Genomic DNA, 21,865 nt, shown 5'->3' on the forward strand with positions numbered 1-21,865 from the left:
CAAATCTGAAAGTGCTTTTTTTGAATATTACACAAGCATTGTAATCACACTGTAAATTGCATATTAACAATTCTACCATATTTTTTTGATGATGTTGTTACCATAGCAATGCATGAAACCATTGCATTGAACAATTTGTCAAGCATCTTAGACGTCAATGCCCAAGATCTCATTTCAGCATTCAGCTTACTTGTTTGGCCTTAAATAGCGTTCCCAACATTGTGTCCTGTTCTTCTGTTCTACTGTAAAATTTCACCTACTCTAAAAATTCAATCACCTACCGATAATTATTTAGCTGATTTTAGTAAGTTTATTGGCTTCAAGAATTTTGTCAGATCACAGAATTGTGCTATAGTTAGTTTTGTCCACCTCATATTTTTCTTTTTGGAACAAGGTTGAACTTTAATTTAGGCTTCAAGTAATGAAAACAAAAACCATTGAATATTACAAGGTGTCAGGAACAACAGGAGAATCAAAACATCTTGCAAACATCAACTAACGGTTATAGCTCGATACAAAAAAATTGTATTTGGTTTGCTATGAAATGCGTAGCCTTTCAAGCATTATGTGAGATCTCAAAGTGAATAGAAAATCTTCTATTTGAAAGATTCCACCACATACCATAACATAACATACAAAGAATATAAATTGGATGGTAAAGGTGGATAAAACAAGAGGGCATATAATTTTGGTAATAGTGATAATGCCCTCATTGAAATCACACACTCAACATAAATAAACACAACACTTCACAAACAGACGATGACAATTTTGTACTAAAAAAAAAAAATTTAAAATAATAGGTTTTGAAGACTTAGTATGACAGTAGATGTAATTCCCAACTAGTATATTATCCAATACTTTTATTTTATATTTAATCTACATGCAAATCAATGGATCATTATGTGATGGCCATACACAAGTTTCCAGTATTATGAAAGCTGCATACCCGTTTTCATCCACCCTTACTATATACCTCGGTATATATATATTTAAATATTTACTTTTGATTGTTTTCTGGACCCCTATCTTTTGCCATTACTGTTATGGTGTATTCTTTCCTGGCTTCCAGTTCTGACTTTGCTAGTGTAATAACAGCAGTGGCGTTGGTTTGGTTGATATTAAACAAATCACTCGCGCCATTGGCAATATGTGTAATGCTGAAATCAATTATACCATTGTCTCCCAGGTCTTCATCACTCGCCGTCAGCTGTAGAAAATATCAAAATGTGCATTGGTAAATAAGATTATTGTTAGTTTACAATCCAGCGCCCTCATGCCATAGCCATGCGCTCCTTTACCCTGGGGAGCAGATCCTCTGGCAACCATAAAATTCTGATTGACCAGGGATCACATGTGGCCACAGTCTTTTGGCCCCAAGGAAGCCATAGAATGCTCTATTTTAACTTAGAATTATTAAAAATTCCACACCCTGGTAGGGAGTACCCTATCTCCCCCACTTGGTGGCGCCGCTGAATTGCAGTGCCCCCTCTTGCAGTTTTTTTTCGAGAAAAACCCCTGCTAGTATTATAAGTGAAATAAAGCTATTGAATATTATTATTATGGTTCAACATTCTGCACATTTTTCTATGATTCTTTTGTTAATTTTAGACTAAATAGACATTCTTTTCCATTACGTTAATCCATTATGTACTTTTATTTTGTGACAAAAGTTTACCTTGGCATCCAAAGTATTTACTAATATGAGTTTACTATCAGGTTTAATGGGTTTTTGTTCTAATTTCTTGGACTGTGCTCACAATGTGAATATTTTACAATAAACTGTTTCCCTGAAGTTAAGACAAATCATGGAATATTTAAAAATAAATTTTAAATGACAAAACCATATTTTGGTAATGAATAATTTTAATATAATATCGATGTACATGATTTTTTTGTGCAATATTCAATAATCATAATAACTTTATTACACTACTATGACATTAGAGGGTGCAGTATGGTAAATAAAATAAAATAAAATAATAAAATACATCATAAAAATACATCAGCTAAATAAACTATGATAAGATAAAAATAAAATTAAGAGATGCTAAAAGCTTAATAGGAAAAATTTGAATGTTAATTACAGGATTCTCCTACTGTAGAGATGATAGTTTTCATATACCTGATTTCTGTTTTACTTTATTTAGAAACATTGCTAGGGGTATGAAGCACAGTTCCCCTCTTTCTTTATCGAAAAATTCACAATCTAGGATAAAATGTTGTTCGTCCTCAACTGAATTTGTATGACATTTTTCACAAAATCGCTCTTCCGCAGGAATTTTTTGGTCCTTGTTGTCTGCCTCTTTCAATTTCTAAATTGTGATCACTAAGCCGAAATTTACTCACAGTTCTCCGAAGGCTATAATAAACATTAGAACATGGCTAGCATATAAGTAATAATAATTGGCGTTCTATTATTTAGTCTGATACTTACACTTAGTATCACTGAACCAACTATGGCGTCTTCTTTCACCATTACTCTGTAATTATTTCCGCCGGCAAATACGGGATAGTTATCATTTTCATCTAATAATGTCACGGTAATTGCAACTGGATCACTCTCCATCGTCTCCTCTGTGGTGGTTTCCATAGCAACAACCTGAAGATTGTGATCGATTATAAAATGATGCTCAGTTTCAGACAATCGTTTTGGATATATACACAAAAGTGGTACAGAGCATTACAAACAATTATCTATGTTCGTTGACATGGGACTGAATATTCCATTCTGCACATATTCCATCCACAGGGCAATTGAAATTGTTTTGTCCGATCACAGAACACAAAATGAGAGAAAAAAACAAAATGTGCATAATGAATACTTTATGAAGAACACTAACTGAAAAAGCCTAAGTGGAACACTATAGAGTTCTAGAAATGTATAATTTTGAGAATGTCTTGCAATTTGTGAAACTTCATATTGAGATCTCATCAAGAATCACCCAACTGTAAACCCTTAACTTATACATCCTTGATATGGTATTTCATATTTCTATCAACTTTGTACTCACCCAGAAAGAGAAACTGGTGTTCATTTCTCTGTCCAGTTCACCACTGACCACCACATATAAAGTATCACCAATTTTACTTGGACTGAACCACCCATCAGCACCTATGAATTTGTACTCTAATTGCGGACTAACACCCTGGTAAAAAGGAAAAAAAACATAAAATTATATAAGTTCAAATGAATCCACAGATCTTGTAGTCTTATCATAATATTCTGAAAAGTGTCAAATTTTTCTGGTTTTTAAATAAATAATAATCACGAAATCATGTGCTTTGAAAAAAAAAATTGCTGAAACTACAAAAAAATATCTACAAGTTCAACAAACCTCCTCCTGATGGTGGTAGTGGTGCAGAAAATGTCACGATTGAAGATGATAATGTGGAGATGGAGAGGATGGTAGCCATAGAAACAGATGAAGATGAAGCGTGATAATCATTATGGAAAGATGGAAAAAAAATGGAATAAATAAAGTTCATGGTTCAGCACTAAGTTTATAAAGCAGCAAAAAATGCAAGCAAGAAGTTCAGATTTAATTCAGCTGTTTGAAATGCAACTTTCCACAAATATTTTTTGCGCAAATATATTTTTGTCTTGGAGCAAAGTTATATTTTTAAAATAGTTTGGAATTCTTGGTCAAAATTGAAAAAAAAAATTATGCCCACAATGTTACTGAGTATTTAGTGGTGCTACAACTTTGACTCCAAAAAACATATTTTTTCTTCTGCATTTTGTATAAATCAACTAAAATAAGAAATGACCTGGATCTTAAATGTCACCTTGAAAGAAAATCTTAGTAATGTCAAAAAAAAAATAAGAAGAATATTTTAATTTGACCTCTCACCTCATCTATATCCAGATCCACAGCTATAATCTGCAAAGGTGATGTCCCAGTTGCTGTGGTAACCACCGTCGTGCTAACAGCAGAATTTTCTTTAACAAAACCACTATAGCTTGTTTCTAAGAATACCGGTTTGTTATCGTTCACATCATCAATGTAAATGTCAACATTAGCAGTTTGATATCTTGCCGTGTTGGTACCTTCCTGTGCCTGTGAAAACAAGATTTGATGACATTTGTGAATCAGCCATTTTAAAATTAAAAGTTGTTTTATACTTGATATCAGGTCATGAAAATATACATTAAAGTATTTACATGAAAATTTTGAAATCCTGCTTACTTTTCATTGTTAATTTTACACAATTTCATCACAGCATTGGTTATTTTTGTTTCTACTCATGATTTCTCACAAGAAATAGTCATGTTACTGTGTTCATCAAAAATAAGTTTTAATTGTTCGTGTTACTATCATCATCGAACATCTATTAAAAATAGTCCTGAACTGAAATCATTAACTAAAGTTTACCCAATTTTTTAACAGTGTGTATGAGCAATGTAGAAAAAATAACAGAAAAAATAATGGTGACTTACCTTAATTGTTAGGCTGAAGAATTGGAAGAGCCCTCTATCTACTGGTGTTTTTAGTGTAATATTTCCAGTATGTGGATGAATTTCGAAATAGTCTATATATTCTGGAGGAGAACCTAAAACAAAACAAACATATTCAGTTTAAATATAATATGAAGTTATTTCGAGGATACCTCAAAGTATGCATGAAAACAGCGGGAGTATCGACCGACGCGCAGTGGAGGTCGATGCGATAGTGTACTGTTTGAGTGAATACTCTGAGGTATCCTCATAATAACCTTATTATTATACATCTTTTCCTTCCAAGGATACATCATGGTAATGCCAAAATGTTTACAACAGCGAACTTCTTTGTGTGGAATCCGGTCAAACCCTGGTGGCAGCCATGTTTGTTTTCATTATTAGAGGACGCTTATGTGCGTAATCATTCCATATTTGGAATTCGCAATTCCTTATATAAATTACCGGAAAATTATTACACATTATACTTTACCTTGTAAAAATGAGTAGATAATTTCTGTTGAAATGTTTACGTCTTGATCAATGGCAAAGATGGGACCAGGACTGAACTCAAAAAACCCTGTGATATTCTGAAAGGAAATAATAGTTATGTAATAGCACCCTCTAGAGTTTTTACAAATAGTTGATTTTGTTTTTATTGTTTTGATTTGTCTCAGTACGTTGCTTTACCTGTTTTTCTTGTATATGAGTTGTGTAAGTTTGCATCGCACACACATTGTCAACTCTAATACAAGGTAGAAACTGGGGTCCCTGATCATCTCCATCTTGTACTGTCACTGTTAATATAGTGGTTGTACTCTTTGGATCCACTTGATCACGGTCCTTCAAAAGAAAGCACAACATAGATAAATACACCATTAGTTAGGCTATTTTACTAATTATTGATTTGATTTTTTTTTAAATTATCATGAAATATTTAAAACAATCAACATCACAAAATAATAAAAAACAAGCCATGCATGGCACAGTCCCCATTAGTTATCAAATTTAAGACATACAGTTTTGTTTATAGTAATATAGCTGGAATATAACCATGTCAGAAATATGATTTTTTAACATTGAAATGATATTGCTCTGGAACAGCATTCAAAATCAGCCATTTTGAATACATGTATATATATATAACATGATGTATAACGAATATATAACATTTGAATATAATCAGTCAAAGCATTTAAGAGATATGGCTCTAGAAGCCCAATCATTAAAACAAAATGGCCGCCAGTCAGCCATTTTGAATCCAATCTGAAAAATAAAATGACGTGCATCAGGAACCCGTAATGTCTAATGCATGTACCAAGTTTGAACGAAATCAATTCATAAATGCCAGAAATGCTTGATATTTGATGATTTTTTAGCACAAAAATGACCACCATTCGGCCATTTTGAATAGGATCCTCAAACCAATATATCTGTTTATCTATGACATGATGTATAATTAATATTTAAAATTTGAATATAATCAGTCAAAACAAGTCGAAGATATGGGTCTAGAAGCCCATTCATTAAAACAAAATGGCCGCCAGACAGCCCTTTTTAATCCGATCTGAAAAATAAATAATGTGCATCAGGAATCTGTAATGTCTAATATATGTACCAAGTTTGAACGAAATCCATCTATAAATGCCAGAAATGCTTGATATTTGATGATTTTTTAGCACAAAAATGGCCACCATTTGGCCATTTTGAATAGGATCGTCAAACCAATATATCTGTCTATCTATGACATGATGTATAATGAATATTTAAAATGTGAACATATTCAGTGAAAGCAAGTCAGAGATATGGCACGAGAACCACATTCATTAATACAAAATGCCCGCCAGTTGGCCATTTTGAATCTCATCTGAAAAACAAAATTATTTGCATCAAGGTCCCATAATGTCTAATGTATATAACAAGTTTGAACAAAATCCATCCGTAAATAACCGAGAAATGGTTGATTTTTAGGATTTTTTAGCACAAAAATGGCCGCCATTCGGCCATCTTGAATCAGATCGTGAAACAAAATAATGTGCATCAAGGTCCTATAATGTCTAATGTATAACCAAGTTTGAACAAAATCCATTTGTAAACAGCAGAGAGATGCTTGATTTTGATGATTTTTAGCACAAAAATGGCCGCCATTTAGCCATCTTGAATCAGATCGTGAAACAAATTGACGTGCATATGTATAATATCATGTATAATGAATGTGTGAAGTTTGTATGTTTGGAGGTCAAAACATAAGTCCCTGTTTTCGAACTATGTCCGAACGGGGACTAATTCTAAATTGGAGTTATTTCTGTTTTGTGTGAAATAGAATGTTTTCTGTAATTAGTTCAAGGATTTTCTACACCACAGTAATGCTATCAAATCTATATACAAACTTATATAGAACCCAACCTATAGCCAGCAATAATCATGATAGGGGGAAAATATCAACCTGTGATAGTACCCTCTACAGGTATATATAAATATTCTTTTGTTTTTATTATTCATATTATTGAAATTCATGATTTTGAATTTAAAATGATTATTTGCATTTCAATAGTGCCTCATAAGATCCATGTTCTAACTTGTAGAAAGCTTGAATAGAATTAGATTCTGAATACTAAATACTAAACAAGTCATTGTCAATGACACGTCCCCGTTCCGTTCATATTTGAGTGACATATATATTCAAAGCAGATCATGACCGAAATCTCAGACCACTTTCAGTGGTCTAATCTGAAATGCACCTGCATATGTACAACACATTGTAGTAAATCTGAACAAAATCCATCCACGCATGACTGAGATACGGTTCTGGAATTGTGAAAATACGTGATTTTGATGCATTTTCGGCCTTAAAATGGCCATCATTCAGCTGTTGTTAAGCGGATCATGAAACAAATGCACATATCTATTTGTGATATGATGTACCATGTGTGTGTGAAGTTTGAACTTGATCAATCCAGACATTCTCTGATACGGATCCAGAACTGAATTCTTTAAAACAAAATGGCCGCCAGTCGGCCATTTCGAACTTGATCCGGAAAAAAAAAATGTGCATCAAAGTCCTATTATGTTTAATGTATGTACAAAATTTGAACAAAATCCGTCTATGCATAACTGAGATCCGGGTCCGGAATGATGAAAATGTGCAATTTTGATGCATTTTCGGCCTTAAAATGGCCGCTATTCAGCTATCGTTAATCGGATCATGAAAAAAATGCATGTGCATATGTCCCATATAATGTGTGATGTATAAGTGAAGTTTGAACTTAATCGGTCCATGCATGTTCGAGATACAGGTGATCACGGACGCACGGACGCACACAGGGCAAACCATAAGTCCCCGTTTTCGGACTACGTCCGAACGGGGACTAAAAATACTAGAGACTACAACATTTATTACTGAAAAGTGATAGCGCCCCTACATATATATTTTGTTTCATTTGTTTTTATTTTATATACACAGTAATCAATCGATTCTTAGTATTCATAAGTTACATCTCGCCAGCTTTCTCATCAAATCTAGATGTGACGTATGATGTATAGAACAAAACAGATTTGCAAGATCTATGTTTTTATATAAAGATGTTACATACCTTTGCCTCAACGAGAATTCTCCATTCTTTTTTTGACTCGTAGTCTAGCGTCTTGGTTAGTTTTATGTCTCCAATAGAGGGCAGACTAATACTAAATGATTCATTTGACTCCTGAAATAAAAAACAAAAATATCTATATTGAGGGGAATCTTTGAAGTTTCCAGTTTTCAGCTTTTTTTTTATATATTTTATTTTTCCTACTTTCCTTATCCAAATCAGATGATCATTATCACAATAATTCACCAACTGTACCAACTACATGTAGGTAATGAGAGGACAGTTGCCATGGAAACATGGATTTTAAAATTTTCACTACTTTAGCTCAAAATTTGGGGTCTAAGGTTAAATTTCGGAATGATTCTGGATTGAAAACAAAAATATAACAAAGGAATGTCATAAAATTTGCATCCAATAATTAAATTCAAATCATTCAGGTTTTCTGCATCTTAACCATCATCACTCTTTGAATGCCATATTTTTTTTGTTGCCAGCAATAGTTTTGTTTGTACTTTTACATAGTTTAATCGTTATTTTCGGAGCAAATGAACGTAATTTACTATTGAGCACAGGTATTGCCCAAAACATTTGAAAAATGGTTTTATTTTAGAAAGGTGAAGAAAGTTGACATTGGTGCTCAAAAAGTTAAAATTAGATACTTCCATGTATGGCATGTAGTTTGACTAAATTTGTTGCACAGAGGGAATAGTTAAAGCACTACATACAAACAATATATAACACACATCACATGGACTCAAATCGAACATGATGCGGTATAACCATGGTAGCGCTTTAAACATTATTATCTGGTGTTTTGATATATCCTTGTAAGCATACTGTGGCTTAACGACTGGGCTGTATTATCAGGTGTCACCGAGCAGGTTCAATTTGTAGACTTACGGATAACGCAACGTCTCATAGTTTATAAACTCATCGAACACCGTTTATTCTCAACGGGATAAAGTTTGGGACAATAGAAGAAACTACAAACTTGAGCTCATGGCAAACTACAAAACAAGATGGCAACAGCACAGTAATAAAGTTGGCGCCCTAAACTGATAGGCAGCCTCTGGTATCGGTCTCTGATTGGTCAGGGAAAATATTTAGAAGTCATATTCATTGGTAATATTTAGAGTTCTCGCTGCATCTTGCGACATACATTTAAGTCATGAAAGGACTTTATAATTGTCAAATAATTTTTCTTTAATAATTTTGAATCAATTAGTAATAATTTAACAGGTTTTCAGTTATGGGTTTAAAATAAGTATTCCACAAATCATACAGGTTTTATTTTTTGAATGATGATGATAGTTCTAAACTTTAAACAAGTTCAAAATAGAATGAGGTTGGAATCTATTACCGGGTCATCAGGATTTGGTCTGATATAATAACTGACAGCTCCACCACTATCTGGATCCTCTGCTGAAACTCTGAAGATGATTGTCCCAACGTCTTCCAGCTGTAAATAAAATAAACATTAGAAAATCAGGCCCTGCAACATGTATAGTTGTATATACCGTAAGTGTATAAAAGCAATATAGATCATGTTTTCAAGTTCTATAAGGACCATGTGATTAAATTGTGCACGCAAGCTTTTTACTGTGTGCAACAACCAGCTAGGAAATGTACACAACAAATACGGAGATGCCATGCTCAGTTTCCATGGAAACAAGAATAGAGTTCCTGTCTTAATTACCATAAAAACAAGCATTGGGACAAACCATCATAATTTCCATGGAAACAAACATTTAGATTGCCCATCTTAATTTTCATGAAACAACCACAGTTTTTGCATCTTAAGCGTTTGATTTAATAAATGGATGTTCTTACCTCGCTAACTGCTGTATGATATGGTAGCTCACCCACAAAATAAGGATAGTTATCATTGACGTCCTCAACATGAAAATTAATAATATAATCCACTTGAAAACCAAGCTATAAATTAATAACAAGTAAACTGATTAATTACCATAATTGTTATGATGTGATTGAGTGCAATTTTGACAGTCACAAATAATTTAAACTCAAACAGAATTTCATATGGTTCAATTTTTTGTTGTTACCGGTACTACATGTACAAGAATTAATAAAATGTGTGTATGGAAGCATTTTGTATGAAATGAAGATCTCAGATTAGTTTTTAATTCAGACTGTTTTTGGTAGTATTGCAAAGCCTGTAATACATGCAATTTTCTTTTTTGAATGCAGCAATAATCTGGCTCATTTATGTTCACGATAAAAAAAAAATTCCCAGCACTGCATTCTGTGTTGATTAGAACTATGTTCGATTAAAACACACAGAATGGGATCACTTACAAACGTTCACAAATCACACAAGTACGCTTCTCATGAAATCTTCTTCATATATAGTTATGAAAGTTGCATATTCTTATCCTGTAAGTTTTTTCCGTCAGCTAGTAAAATACATGTCAATTTTATTCTGAATTTCAACTAGCATACAATAAATATAGTACTCACGATTCGATCTGTGCAAGTAAGTTTACATGAAATGGATTTTATTCCAACTGGCTCCTATAAAAAAACGCAAAAGATTTTAAATTTGTCAAATACTGATAGATGCCATATTTTTTTAACTTATCACATGCAGCAGAAGATTGCATGTGACTTGCAGAAACCAATCACCTTCTTTAACAATGAATGGTTTCAATTACATTAATAGATGAGCACGCCCAGTATCTATTCTATGAAAGACAAGTCATGATATGATACAATCCAGTTCACTTTTCAGTGTAAAATCATATCAGAGTGAAATAGTATATATGTCCCATACTAGTAATAAATATGTCTCTGGAAAAGCATTTGTTAAAACAAAATGACTACCATTCAACCATTTTGAAATCTGATCTGCAAAATGAAGTGATGTATAACAAAGTCTCATTATGTTCAACGTATGTTCACAGTTTGAAAAAAATCCATCCATGCACGACCAAGATCTGGTTTCAGAATGAGAATAATGCTTGATATTAAATATTTTTTGTATGTAAAATAGCTGTCATTCAGCCATCTTAAAACTAATTGATGAAACACATTTACCTGCATATGTATCATTTATGTGTGAAGTTTATACGTGATCAAACCAGGTATGCCTGAGATACAGGTGTAGACAGACACACACACAGATACAAAACTAATAGCCCCCGTTTACAGACTTCATTCAAACAATGACTAAAAGTAGACACTTTCATTACTAAAATCGTGAGCACTTTTTCTAAAAGCTGGTTAAAAGTTTACTAGATATCCTTAACTGTAGCCCTTCAGAGATGTCTTGTAATTGATATCAAGATATTAACACAAATTGAAACTTAGTGGTGCTTTATCAGTAAAATAAACCTACAATAAATCTGCATATTCCTGAACATATAGCAGCCTTCTTTTCTTTCGAGACCAACAAATATACTGTGGGGATAGCCACAATCTATTTAGGAACATCTACGGTTGACTCAGGCAAATCACTCAGTCACGAGCATTAGTTAACCATTTTATTCCGAACACCAAGGGATAACAAGATGGTGGCACAACCAGAAAAGGTGACAGATTGCAACAATAACAAATTTGAGCAGTAAAACATGCGATTGGCTGAAAACTACATAAACTAAAACATGTATGGATTCCAACGATATATACCTAGTAGCCCGGGTGTTTGCATAAGTGTTGAGCAAAATATTGAAACTCAGTAACTTTATTCACCAAATGAGATAAACATAAGCATGCAGTAAATGGTGAGCCAAATTGTTTCCTGAAACAGATTAAGGGTTGGCCATTTGAAAAATAAAGAGGAATGTTTTCACAGACACATATATTCAGAACTTTTTTGTTTTCCCACATTTTAAAGAATTCACTCACATTCATTTTGTCAAAAGTGTGGGACCTACTGTAAAATACTTTATTTTAGCTGGAATTAATTCTCGCTGAAAAGACTTTTTATGTGTTTTGTATGGAATTTATTTTCACTGATTGTTAATTAGTGGAATGTGAAATATAGGAAAAAAGGTATATTCGGTGAATTTTATTTTCACTGACTCATCCCTACAGTGAAAATTAATTCCCAGCGAAAATAAAGTATTTTACAGTAGTCTGTTTCAAGGGCAAATTTTGCTCCCCTTTTACAACAAGGATTTCTGATGACTTTTTCACCAAATTTTGCGCACCCCCCCCCCCTGCCTATTAACTACTGGGGTTAAATAAAAATACTCACATCTCTATCCAATGCTTTTGTTAAGTTAATTGCCTGCATCTCTTCATCTAAAACTACATACTCAGTACATGGAACATCTGAACCATCCATTGTACCTAAATGTAATATTGTTGAGTTGGAACCGCCAGCAGTCCCTTCGGAATTTAAATAAGCTATTGTTTCTCCTGAAACAAAAGAAATTAGTACATTATGTATATGACATTTATCATACAGACTTATGTGCAATATCTATCATCTTCAAAAACACTAAATTATTCATTAAACTAGAAAAGTGTCAGATTGGTGTACTTAAAGTTTCACTGCTGTTTTCGCGCATGGTTGAACCAAATATGGATTTTAGTTTGAATTGAAGCCTACTTTACGATGTTTGCAATGGTGTTAAAACTATGTTCCTCCGAAGTACTCAGTGCATGCAGTAGACGACGGAAACTTTGTTTTTGTTTTTTGTGGCATGACTTCCGGGTACATCTTTCGCTATTATCCAGGCATCGCAGTTTTGAGATGGCAGTTTTATTGGGTTCCATATATCCTCTTCAATCATGACTTCTTCAATTTCATTTACATCAGCTGAATTGAAACAATCATTGACTTCGCGAACTCGTACACAACTTTCCAGCGACACCATTTTAAACAACTACCCTTGACCCGGCGGTTTCCCGAAGTACGTTTGTAATATGTTAATTTGTCTTATATGTAGATAATTTTGTTGTTTGCTGCTAGATTAACAAGCAAACGTTATAATTACTGAGTAAACGGCTGAAATGATCATGGAACCTTTGGTCTTAAACCAGTTGTAACTCCTTCTGTTTATACCTTCAAGATCATAGCAATCAAGGCTTCTTACGACAGACTACATAGACTACAGAGTCCCGTAGCAGAATTAAGTTTCAGTGGCGAGAGTGTTACACAACAGTATTGCGATGTCATTGGTCATTTATGAATATGTAAATATAATTCTCACCAGTGATCCAATTACAATTGAGGACAGTGATGTCACAGATTAATATTCAAATCATATGCAAATTTCTTACCTACTGAAGTATCTTCATCGACGGATAAAAAATTATCTGAATATGAAAAACAATCCGACTCTGTAAATGTAAACGAATTGAGAAAATTTAATTAACAGAATATGCAAATTTCTATAAGTCATGCCTTCTAGTGACCGAGCACTTCTGTGATGTTGAAATGACGAATGAAAGCAAATTCAAATCAACTCTATATAGCCATTCAACATCTAGAGTTTAGCAAAATCTCACAACAGACAGATCAAAACGATACTGATGCTTTGGGTGGCCTTTGTGTCACCGTGCAATTTATATCAAAGAAGCGCTTTGTTGCTAGAGGGTTTGACTTGTGTTAAAGGTATAGATGCATTAACAATATATGATGAAAACAGCTTGTACACTCATAATGGGCAAAAAAGAACAAGTGTCTAAGAAAATTATAAACTTGTTCCGACACTCAATCTCAATAAATGTATTTGTATCTGGTTCCGTTGCACATCTTTTCAAATTAATAAATGTTTGTTGTTTTGTAGTTAATTTTAACTGTATTTAAAATTTATGTTTGTCACAATTCCAGTTCTGCAAATGCGACATCATGGAAAGGACTATAATTCATGGCAGTCATACTCAGGGAATGCATGCACAATTATATATGTTGATCGACTCAAACATTAATACATTGTCATTTGTAATTAGCACACCTCTAAATACAAGCAGAATATCTAATAACCAAAGCAGCGTACACCAAACCCACGCTACCGCTATAATAAATTATAAATAACACACAGGTGGCAAAATAATAATAATCATTGTAAAATATAAGTGTAGAAATGCACACACTAGTCTGTGATGCAGAGAAGTCTGTAGCACATGGAAATGTAGTACAGGGTGATTACATCGTATTTGCTCTATCCAAAGTTGAGTTAAATGTGGCTGTCCACAAATGGTCTTTGGTTAAGAGTTCGCTGATCTTTAAAATTGACGAACGGAAAATGCAAGTCGTTCAATTTAAAGAGGAGAGGATATAAGTTAACTTCATTTTGCATGCAAGCAAAATATTAATAAAAAAAGCATATGAAAGTGGAAATCTACACAATTGTGTATAAAAATGTCAACTGATACAGGTTTGTAAATTATTCAAAATATTGCATTAAGAAACTTTCACTTTTGGAGTAGGGAGGGTCCGTATCAGTTATGAATGCGATATATTTTTACAATGCGTCAATTTTAAAGATCACCAGCCTCTACAAGTATCATCAGATCAACACATTGTTAGCCAATTGAATGCTGTACTGTCAACTGCAATATACCAATAAAGCAAATACGATACTTCTACTCTATAGTAGTATAAATGATTTCAGTTGCAATCATTTTTGCCCTGTATACCGACCATTTCTTACAAATCACATATGACGTAAATCGTCTACCAACTCACTTCTACATCACTGTCATCAAGTCATAATAAATTGTAAACAAACAAACAAACGAATATAGTGATGTGCATCAATTATAAAAAAAAAAAAAAAAACATAAAAAAATAAAAATACACTAATACTAAAGCCAACCCACTAAGCTCCCAATTTATTTATTTTTTTCTTTTGATGTTAAGTATGACGAGAAATCAATTTTCTACTTCTTAAATTTGCTAAACAATAATTCACCCAATCATTATACCCAGGTATCCCACAAAATTCTAAATATAATGATAAAACCACATGCAGTATATAAAAAAATATTCAATAAAAATAAAACATAATAAATTGTAATTTGTTTTTTTCTGATCACTCTTACCTAAGAGTACATTCGCTGTTAAATATTAAGAACAAATATTTGGAAGAAACAAAAAACGATAAAGTTAGGTGGTCAGTTGGTGATGCATGCTGGGTAATTGATAAGGGGAAGTGTTGTTAAGAGGATATTGGTGGACAGTAATGCTTCGTAAAATCTAAGACACAAAAGAATACAGGAACAGGCAACTGCTTATTGAGAAAGTGAAGTTAATAAGGAAAACAATGTATTTTTTAAATACATTTATAATTAAATTGCATATGATGGTAATATCAAGATGTTAAAGTAGTTATATAGGTGCCACCATCTTGTGATATTTCTAGCCTTGGATCTAAATTTTTGAAGTAAATTTCATTATTAAGCAAGCCACTACACTGTATTTTCAAGATGCAAAGCTTTTATTTTGTTTTTAACTTTACAGTTTTGTCACTGGAAAATGTAAGCATTCTAATATATATATATATATATATATATATATATATATATATATATAGTATGACCACCTGTTTCAGTTGCTTACGTATTTTTTAAACGGAAATTAAAACATCAATAACCATCAAATTATTTACGATGTTAAGTAATCGTCACATTATTTACGATCTTACGCAACTGTAACAATTACGTCACAAAATACTGTATTGTTCTGCTCCGCAGCTGATTTAATATTAATAGTGATCGTACAACTTAAGTACATTAGCCTTATAGTGTTACCATGGCAAAGGTGTTTTTCAATATTTTCAAATCTTACACCTCTAAATTATGTAACTTTACACAATGCACCTTCTTTTAATAATTTACATTTTTATATTAATTCATATAAAAACTTAAATTAACAAAGAAATTATAGAAAATACAAACAAATAGCAAATTATGGCACTAAAATTGAGTTAACATGACATATATCGGCGGTGCCTTGCAAACACCTAAAAATAGATATATTTATTGTTATCATTATTTCATAGATTCTTGTTTATAAAATTTGTTCAAGAATTTTGAGTCTGGATTAAATAATTTGAAACTTGAAAAGTAATAACCACAAAATGTGATGATGATAATGCTGTATGTAGATCTAATAGTTGAAATGCGCCCTCTATTGATTAGAACAAGAAATAACAGGATTGAAAGTTTAGTTTTAAAATTTGTTTAATTATTCTCAAATTAAAAAATCTTCAGAAAAAATTAGTTGTGAAATGTTCTCCAGCTTTAATATCTTTTTGTAATATTTTTTTTACTCTAAACATAACATAGGATAGTTAATAGTAACCTTTTTTGCTTGAAATTTATTATAATGCTACATTCTGTTGTTAAAAAATTAATTAATCTGTCAAAAGTACTAGGAATTTAATGCAAATATATCAATACTATACCCCAGACATGATTAACTATACCGGTAACTTAATATATATTAATACCATAGTAATTTCCCCATATTGTTCATGTCATGTACAAAATTATATTACACCCCATCTGTTGCCATCTCCATGGCAACAAAAATATTACCACTGACAGTTGTCAAGACAGATCCAACTGTCACTGCTACAAAAATATACATGCTCCATCACATTTTCAAAATGGCTTCCATAATTATTAATTCAAAATGGCCGTAATTTCTGAATCAAATCCTACACCAATTTCAAAGCAATGCAAATAAATACACGTAAATAACAGTCCTAAAACAGCTATTTTTTTTTAAATACTCTGGTGGTGCAGCCATGAGAGTGGTATTTGCACGATCATTTAGTTTTCATAATGAGTCATATAATTCATGAACCACACCCACATGCAACCTACCTTCGATTTGCAGAATGAATAAAGTGCATCTCCATGATACATGATGACATATAGCTTTGCGAATTGATATATCATCTCAAAGCACAGATTGATTACAAGAATTGAAGTTTATATTCACAAAACTAGATTATGAGTTCTATATATTTATATTAAAGATAGCCTCCCTAATGGTTAACAAAAATGATGTTTTCAAGCTAAAATTTTGTTGCATATATTTTCTGAATTCATTGTAAATTATGGATCAAACGAAAACAATTCCTCATTGCCTAGATGTGAAAAAGTGAAAAATGCCTTTTGCAAGTTTCATTTTCAGTGATATCCAATAATATCTCATTCCATAAAGCATAACAATAGTTCAAACTAGAACAGCACACAAATTAAAATAATCATCATTTTGCGACAAATCATCAAAATAGACATACTGGTAATTTTTCTCACTAGGGGTCTTTTGCAAATAATATTAAAAGAATCGGCATTCAAGTAGTACATGTTTCCATAATGGTTCTATAAATAGATTTTTACAGGAATCCTGTCCCACTGCCATCATCAATATATTTCATTTTATATCTGATTAATATTTGATTAGGACATTATATCGTAGATTTCTTGATCTACAGCAGAAATGGAAATTGAAATTTACTAAAGAATTCTTTCAATTTTGTTGAAAGTAAAAAAATATTTTATACGAAAAGTAGGTAACACTATGATACCATATTTAAGCTCATATTTGCTGTTGACATAGGATTTAAGTAAAGTAAGCAAATAACGCGGAATAAACGGCAGGGTAAATACTACGTCAAATTATAGTAAATACGTACTGCGTGCGTGACTCGAACCAGTACTCGTGTACGGCACCTAATCGCCTAGCTTCACGCCACTACACGTCTTCCCCAGTGATACCGTATTTGCTCTATTAGAAGTACCTGTGCTTATGTTATTAGCTCCATTAAAAGTACATCTCAACCTCAATTCAGCAAATGATTTGTCAAAATTTGATTTACTACCATACTCCGTTATTTTACATATTATTTAAGTGTATGTGTTACTAATAGAGTAAATATGATATGTAAACATCTTTGTTGTGCTTATGTTGTGCTATTAGAACTACCCATTGTGTATGATATAAAACCAAGTATCATCCTGGAAGCTAACTAAATTACGTCAATTTTTTTTTTCAAAGTTTTGGCAATATTTGGATTTGTATAATAATATACAACTTTTTAACTTCATGACACCAAGCAAATTTTGTGATAGTAAGAAATAATTTCATCATCGAAAGCAGGGAAACATGTAAATTGTGACCATTTTTTGACTTTTGCATCTCAGAATTTTTACTTTTTATTCTGATAGCAAGTCCCAATAATTTTGAATTAAGTCAGAACCTCCTTAATTTCCTGTCATTGGGGTTTGAAAAGTACATTCCACAACTAATACTTCATTCATTGAATATCAGTGTTTTGCCATTTTTAATTCATGGTCTGCCTACTTTGAGGGCAGGGTCACATGATTTGAATAAATACAGTTGTATTAATGTGAGTGTTTGTGCTACTAATAGAGTAAATGTGAACAACTTCGCCATATTTACATCATCTAATTATGACAACATTTTTTGGCTTGCAAATTGAATTTCGCAGGCTTTAATTATCAAGCTGAAATAGACAATGCAGTCAAAATAAATGACATTTTAGGTCTATATGCGCTTCCAATGTGTCAGTGTTTATCAAATGATGTAATATCCTGGTATATGCAAATTTTGGTATTAAATTAATTTTTAATAACTGGTACAACTTATGATATACAATATCAATATAAGATGGAAATAACATTTATATATCATTAGAGAAGAGATTTAAGTAAATTTAAAGCCAATTTTAATTAGTCTGATGAAAGCATTTTCAATGAGCTCATAACAATATTATTGATATAATTTCTCAGATAAGAATTACATGTACTGATAGTTCTGATAATTATGTTGAAAACAATAAAAAAATCAAATATTGCTTTTCATAAATAAAATTGTTTTGAGCCCAATTTATAATGATTTAATATAGTTCATATTATAATCCAAGAGATTACATTATTATACGGTCATGACTGATTTGACATCGCGGTGACCTAGAAGAGTAAATTAAAACAAACTATATTTCAATAATGGTCAGAGCACAAGTCACTATATTTTTCTCTTTAAATTTTAATAAATTATTTTAACTATTTCTTGGTCTGCCAAAAAAGTATTTAATTTAAATTTACTGTGGTCGACTTATACGTAGCGTCAAAACAGCACCCTCTATTGATGCATAAAAAAAGTACACCATCTACGTTATAAATGGAAATTATTTAAATAAACGGTTTAACTGTCATCATCTGAAATGTTGATACATGTTTCAATGTTATCACCTCTTGCCAAAAAAAAAATTGTATAAAAGTCGTAATTTGTTTTAATTGACGTTAATTAACGCAATATGCAATTATCCACGGCAGCATTCAATTCGAACAACAACAGAAATAGCGACAGACGCATTTGTTACTGGCATTGAAATAATTTCGTAGTGGCTTTAATTATTATGGTTCAACAAATTACTGAAAAGTCGCAGTGAAGTAACGCAGTCTGGATCGAAATTGTCATTATAATCTGGGCATGCTCAGTCGCTGTACCATTTTTTATAATATTGACAATTAATGCCATTGTGTGAATTTTTGTGATATTTCTCTTATGCTTGAAATATCAGACCAAACCACTACAATTTTCTAAGACTAGTGATATTTGTTAAATTAGTCACTCTTGAAATAATACTAATTATTATATATCTGTCACCATAACGCCATAAGTTACAGCGTGCATTTGCACTGGGTATTTTCATACTACCATATTAGGAAAAGTAAATTCCAAATATGGAATGATTACACACGTAAGCATCCTCTAATAATAAAAACTAACATGGCAGCCCCAGTGATTGACCGTACCTCATACAAAGAAGTTTGCTCAATCTGTTCTAAACTTTTTGTATTTCAGCATTCTCAGGATGTATCCTTGGAAGGAAAAAATGTATAATAATAAGGTTATTACGAGGATACCAAAAAGTATGCAATCAGACAGTACATGGTCGCATCGACCTCTGCTGCACGTCGTGAATACTTTTCGGTATCTCTGTAATAACCTCATAGTATATAAAAGCACCGCAGTCATCACAACTATTGTTTTCTGTTTGGGTTCCATGTGATGTATACAACGAATGAAAATTAGTCCTTAATTGTTCACATGTGATTTATGATGACTGTGTTACTTTAACCCAGAGGATGGAAACAGTCATCATGATCTGCACTGCCATACAAGTACAATATATTTAGGTTAAGGTAGTATGTTCCGACTTCAAATTTTGATCTACTGAGCATGTTACTCAGCATGTATATGCAATGAATTATGTAAATTTTTTGAAATGTTTAACAAATTACATTAGGATTTTCATCCCGGTAACACAAAGTAAATTTTGAGATATTAAGAAATAATCTCACCACAGAAACCAGTACAAAAAGATCAATTTTGATCATTTTCTATGGCATTTCAGACTTTTGGTTTTGAAAAACATTTGTAATGACCCCAATTTTTTGATATCCTGATGGAGTGAACCCGTAATAGTGAAAGTATGAGAAATATGATCAGATGTAAATTTCAATTTGAACAATTTCAAAAAACATTGAAATCAACAACATGGCTAAACATTTCTTACTAAATCTCATTCATCATACATACAGTTTTGACATTTTTTATTCATGGTCTGCCTACTTTGATGGCAGGGTTACAAAATTTGAATAAGTGCTCTGGCCCATACAGCTGTATTAACATAATATTATCATATATATATATAAAGTATTTGTGAAATAATGTAAACAAATTTTAAATCCATTTTTCGCATTTATAGGCAACTCGATCATGCAAACTATTTAACTTTCACTGCTAGGAATGCTGGCAAATTGATACAGTTTGGAGAAACTAAGTCACTGTGACCCCATATGCCTTTCTGATCACAGTGACATTTTCACTGCCCCAAAATTTAACGCTTTCCCTAACGAGGAAAATTTAAAGCAGTTTACAGTACAAATTGAATATAAACTCAGTTTTTCCCGGAACGATTTGTCTCTTCCATTTTAACATAACAATAAATATAAATTGCTACAATTTAATTTTTACCGCAATGATGTAGCATGATCATACCTTCAATTTTTCCAAAGTCCATTATTGCTTTCTGCAATGTTTATTATTAGAATCTTATTATGTGTTGGTTGACTTTAATTTATTCAATACTTATTTGACCTGTAACCTTGTTTTCTTCATAACAAAAAATATCAGACAGCACAGAACAAATAGGAGGGTTATATACTGACGAGAAATATTTTGATAGCATCACAGGGATCCATTTGGTGTGAAAGGGGGGCTTGGAAGAATAAGGTTTCCAAATAATGCATGGATAATTGAATAATGTATGATATACAATAAAAAGTTGGATACTAACCAACATATACACGTTGTGAAGTAAAGCGAACAATGGAGTCATTTTGTTTCCCATTTGCGATGACCCTTCTCCATCATGTAATCGTATAAGCAAACAATGTTACGTGTCTGTCTGCTGAACATGTACCATTCTAGCAGGGATTATTAAGATGGTGTACTTGATATGTGATCCCAGCAGAAAGAATAAGTCTTGAGTCGAGCAAATTGCGAGATGCTTCCAAAATCACATGACAATCATGCATTTCTAGAAACACTAGATATCAATATTAAAGTTTGTGAAAAAAATTTAGTGTTCGTCTCAGCTCTGTGGTTCTGTGCTTGCATACCCTATTGTATCATAAAACTCAGTTGACTCAAAAATAACATACAACATTTTGACCAAAATTGCAACTATAGCAATATGAGACGTTTCTAATTATTTGCCATACATTGGAGTGTAAAATAATAAATTTACCAGAAAACAGTTAGACCTTTTGTCTGAAATGATTGAAAAAAAATTAGGACATTTTGGAAAAAATACCAGCA

General features: G+C 32.2%; 1 protein-coding gene and 1 long non-coding RNA gene across 4 annotated transcripts in view; both read right to left on the reverse strand.

Moving 5' to 3' along the window:
• LOC100374303 (protocadherin-15-like) overlaps positions 1–12,384 on the reverse strand; it is a 33,546-nt gene extending 21,162 nt beyond the window's left edge. For all 3 annotated transcript variants that reach the window (XM_085494119.1, XM_085494118.1, XM_085494120.1), the window contains exons 1-12: positions 12,245–12,384; positions 10,507–10,560; positions 9,859–9,963; positions 9,389–9,487; positions 8,032–8,142; positions 5,129–5,281; positions 4,932–5,028; positions 4,442–4,554; positions 3,855–4,061; positions 3,015–3,149; positions 2,438–2,602; positions 1,005–1,210 (exon numbers count right to left, since the gene is read on the reverse strand). In XM_085494119.1, coding sequence (XP_085350245.1) covers positions 1,005–1,210; positions 2,438–2,602; positions 3,015–3,149; positions 3,855–4,061; positions 4,442–4,554; positions 4,932–5,028; positions 5,129–5,281; positions 8,032–8,142; positions 9,389–9,487; positions 9,859–9,963; positions 10,507–10,560; positions 12,245–12,334 — 1,535 coding nt within the window. In that variant the 5' untranslated portion in view covers positions 12,335–12,384. The remainder of the gene's footprint in view (positions 1–1,004; positions 1,211–2,437; positions 2,603–3,014; positions 3,150–3,854; positions 4,062–4,441; positions 4,555–4,931; positions 5,029–5,128; positions 5,282–8,031; positions 8,143–9,388; positions 9,488–9,858; positions 9,964–10,506; positions 10,561–12,244) is intronic.
• A 2,453-nt stretch (positions 12,385–14,837) lies between these two features.
• LOC144362077 (uncharacterized) overlaps positions 14,838–21,865 on the reverse strand; it is a 51,558-nt gene continuing 44,530 nt past the window's right edge. The window contains exon 3 of the long non-coding RNA XR_013422540.2: positions 14,838–15,057. This is a non-coding gene — a long non-coding RNA (uncharacterized LOC144362077). The remainder of the gene's footprint in view (positions 15,058–21,865) is intronic.

Source organism: Saccoglossus kowalevskii, chromosome 19 (assembly GCF_978046115.1).
Source record: "Saccoglossus kowalevskii chromosome 19, keSacKowa6.1, whole genome shotgun sequence".
Lineage (NCBI taxonomy): Eukaryota > Metazoa > Hemichordata > Enteropneusta > Harrimaniidae > Saccoglossus > Saccoglossus kowalevskii.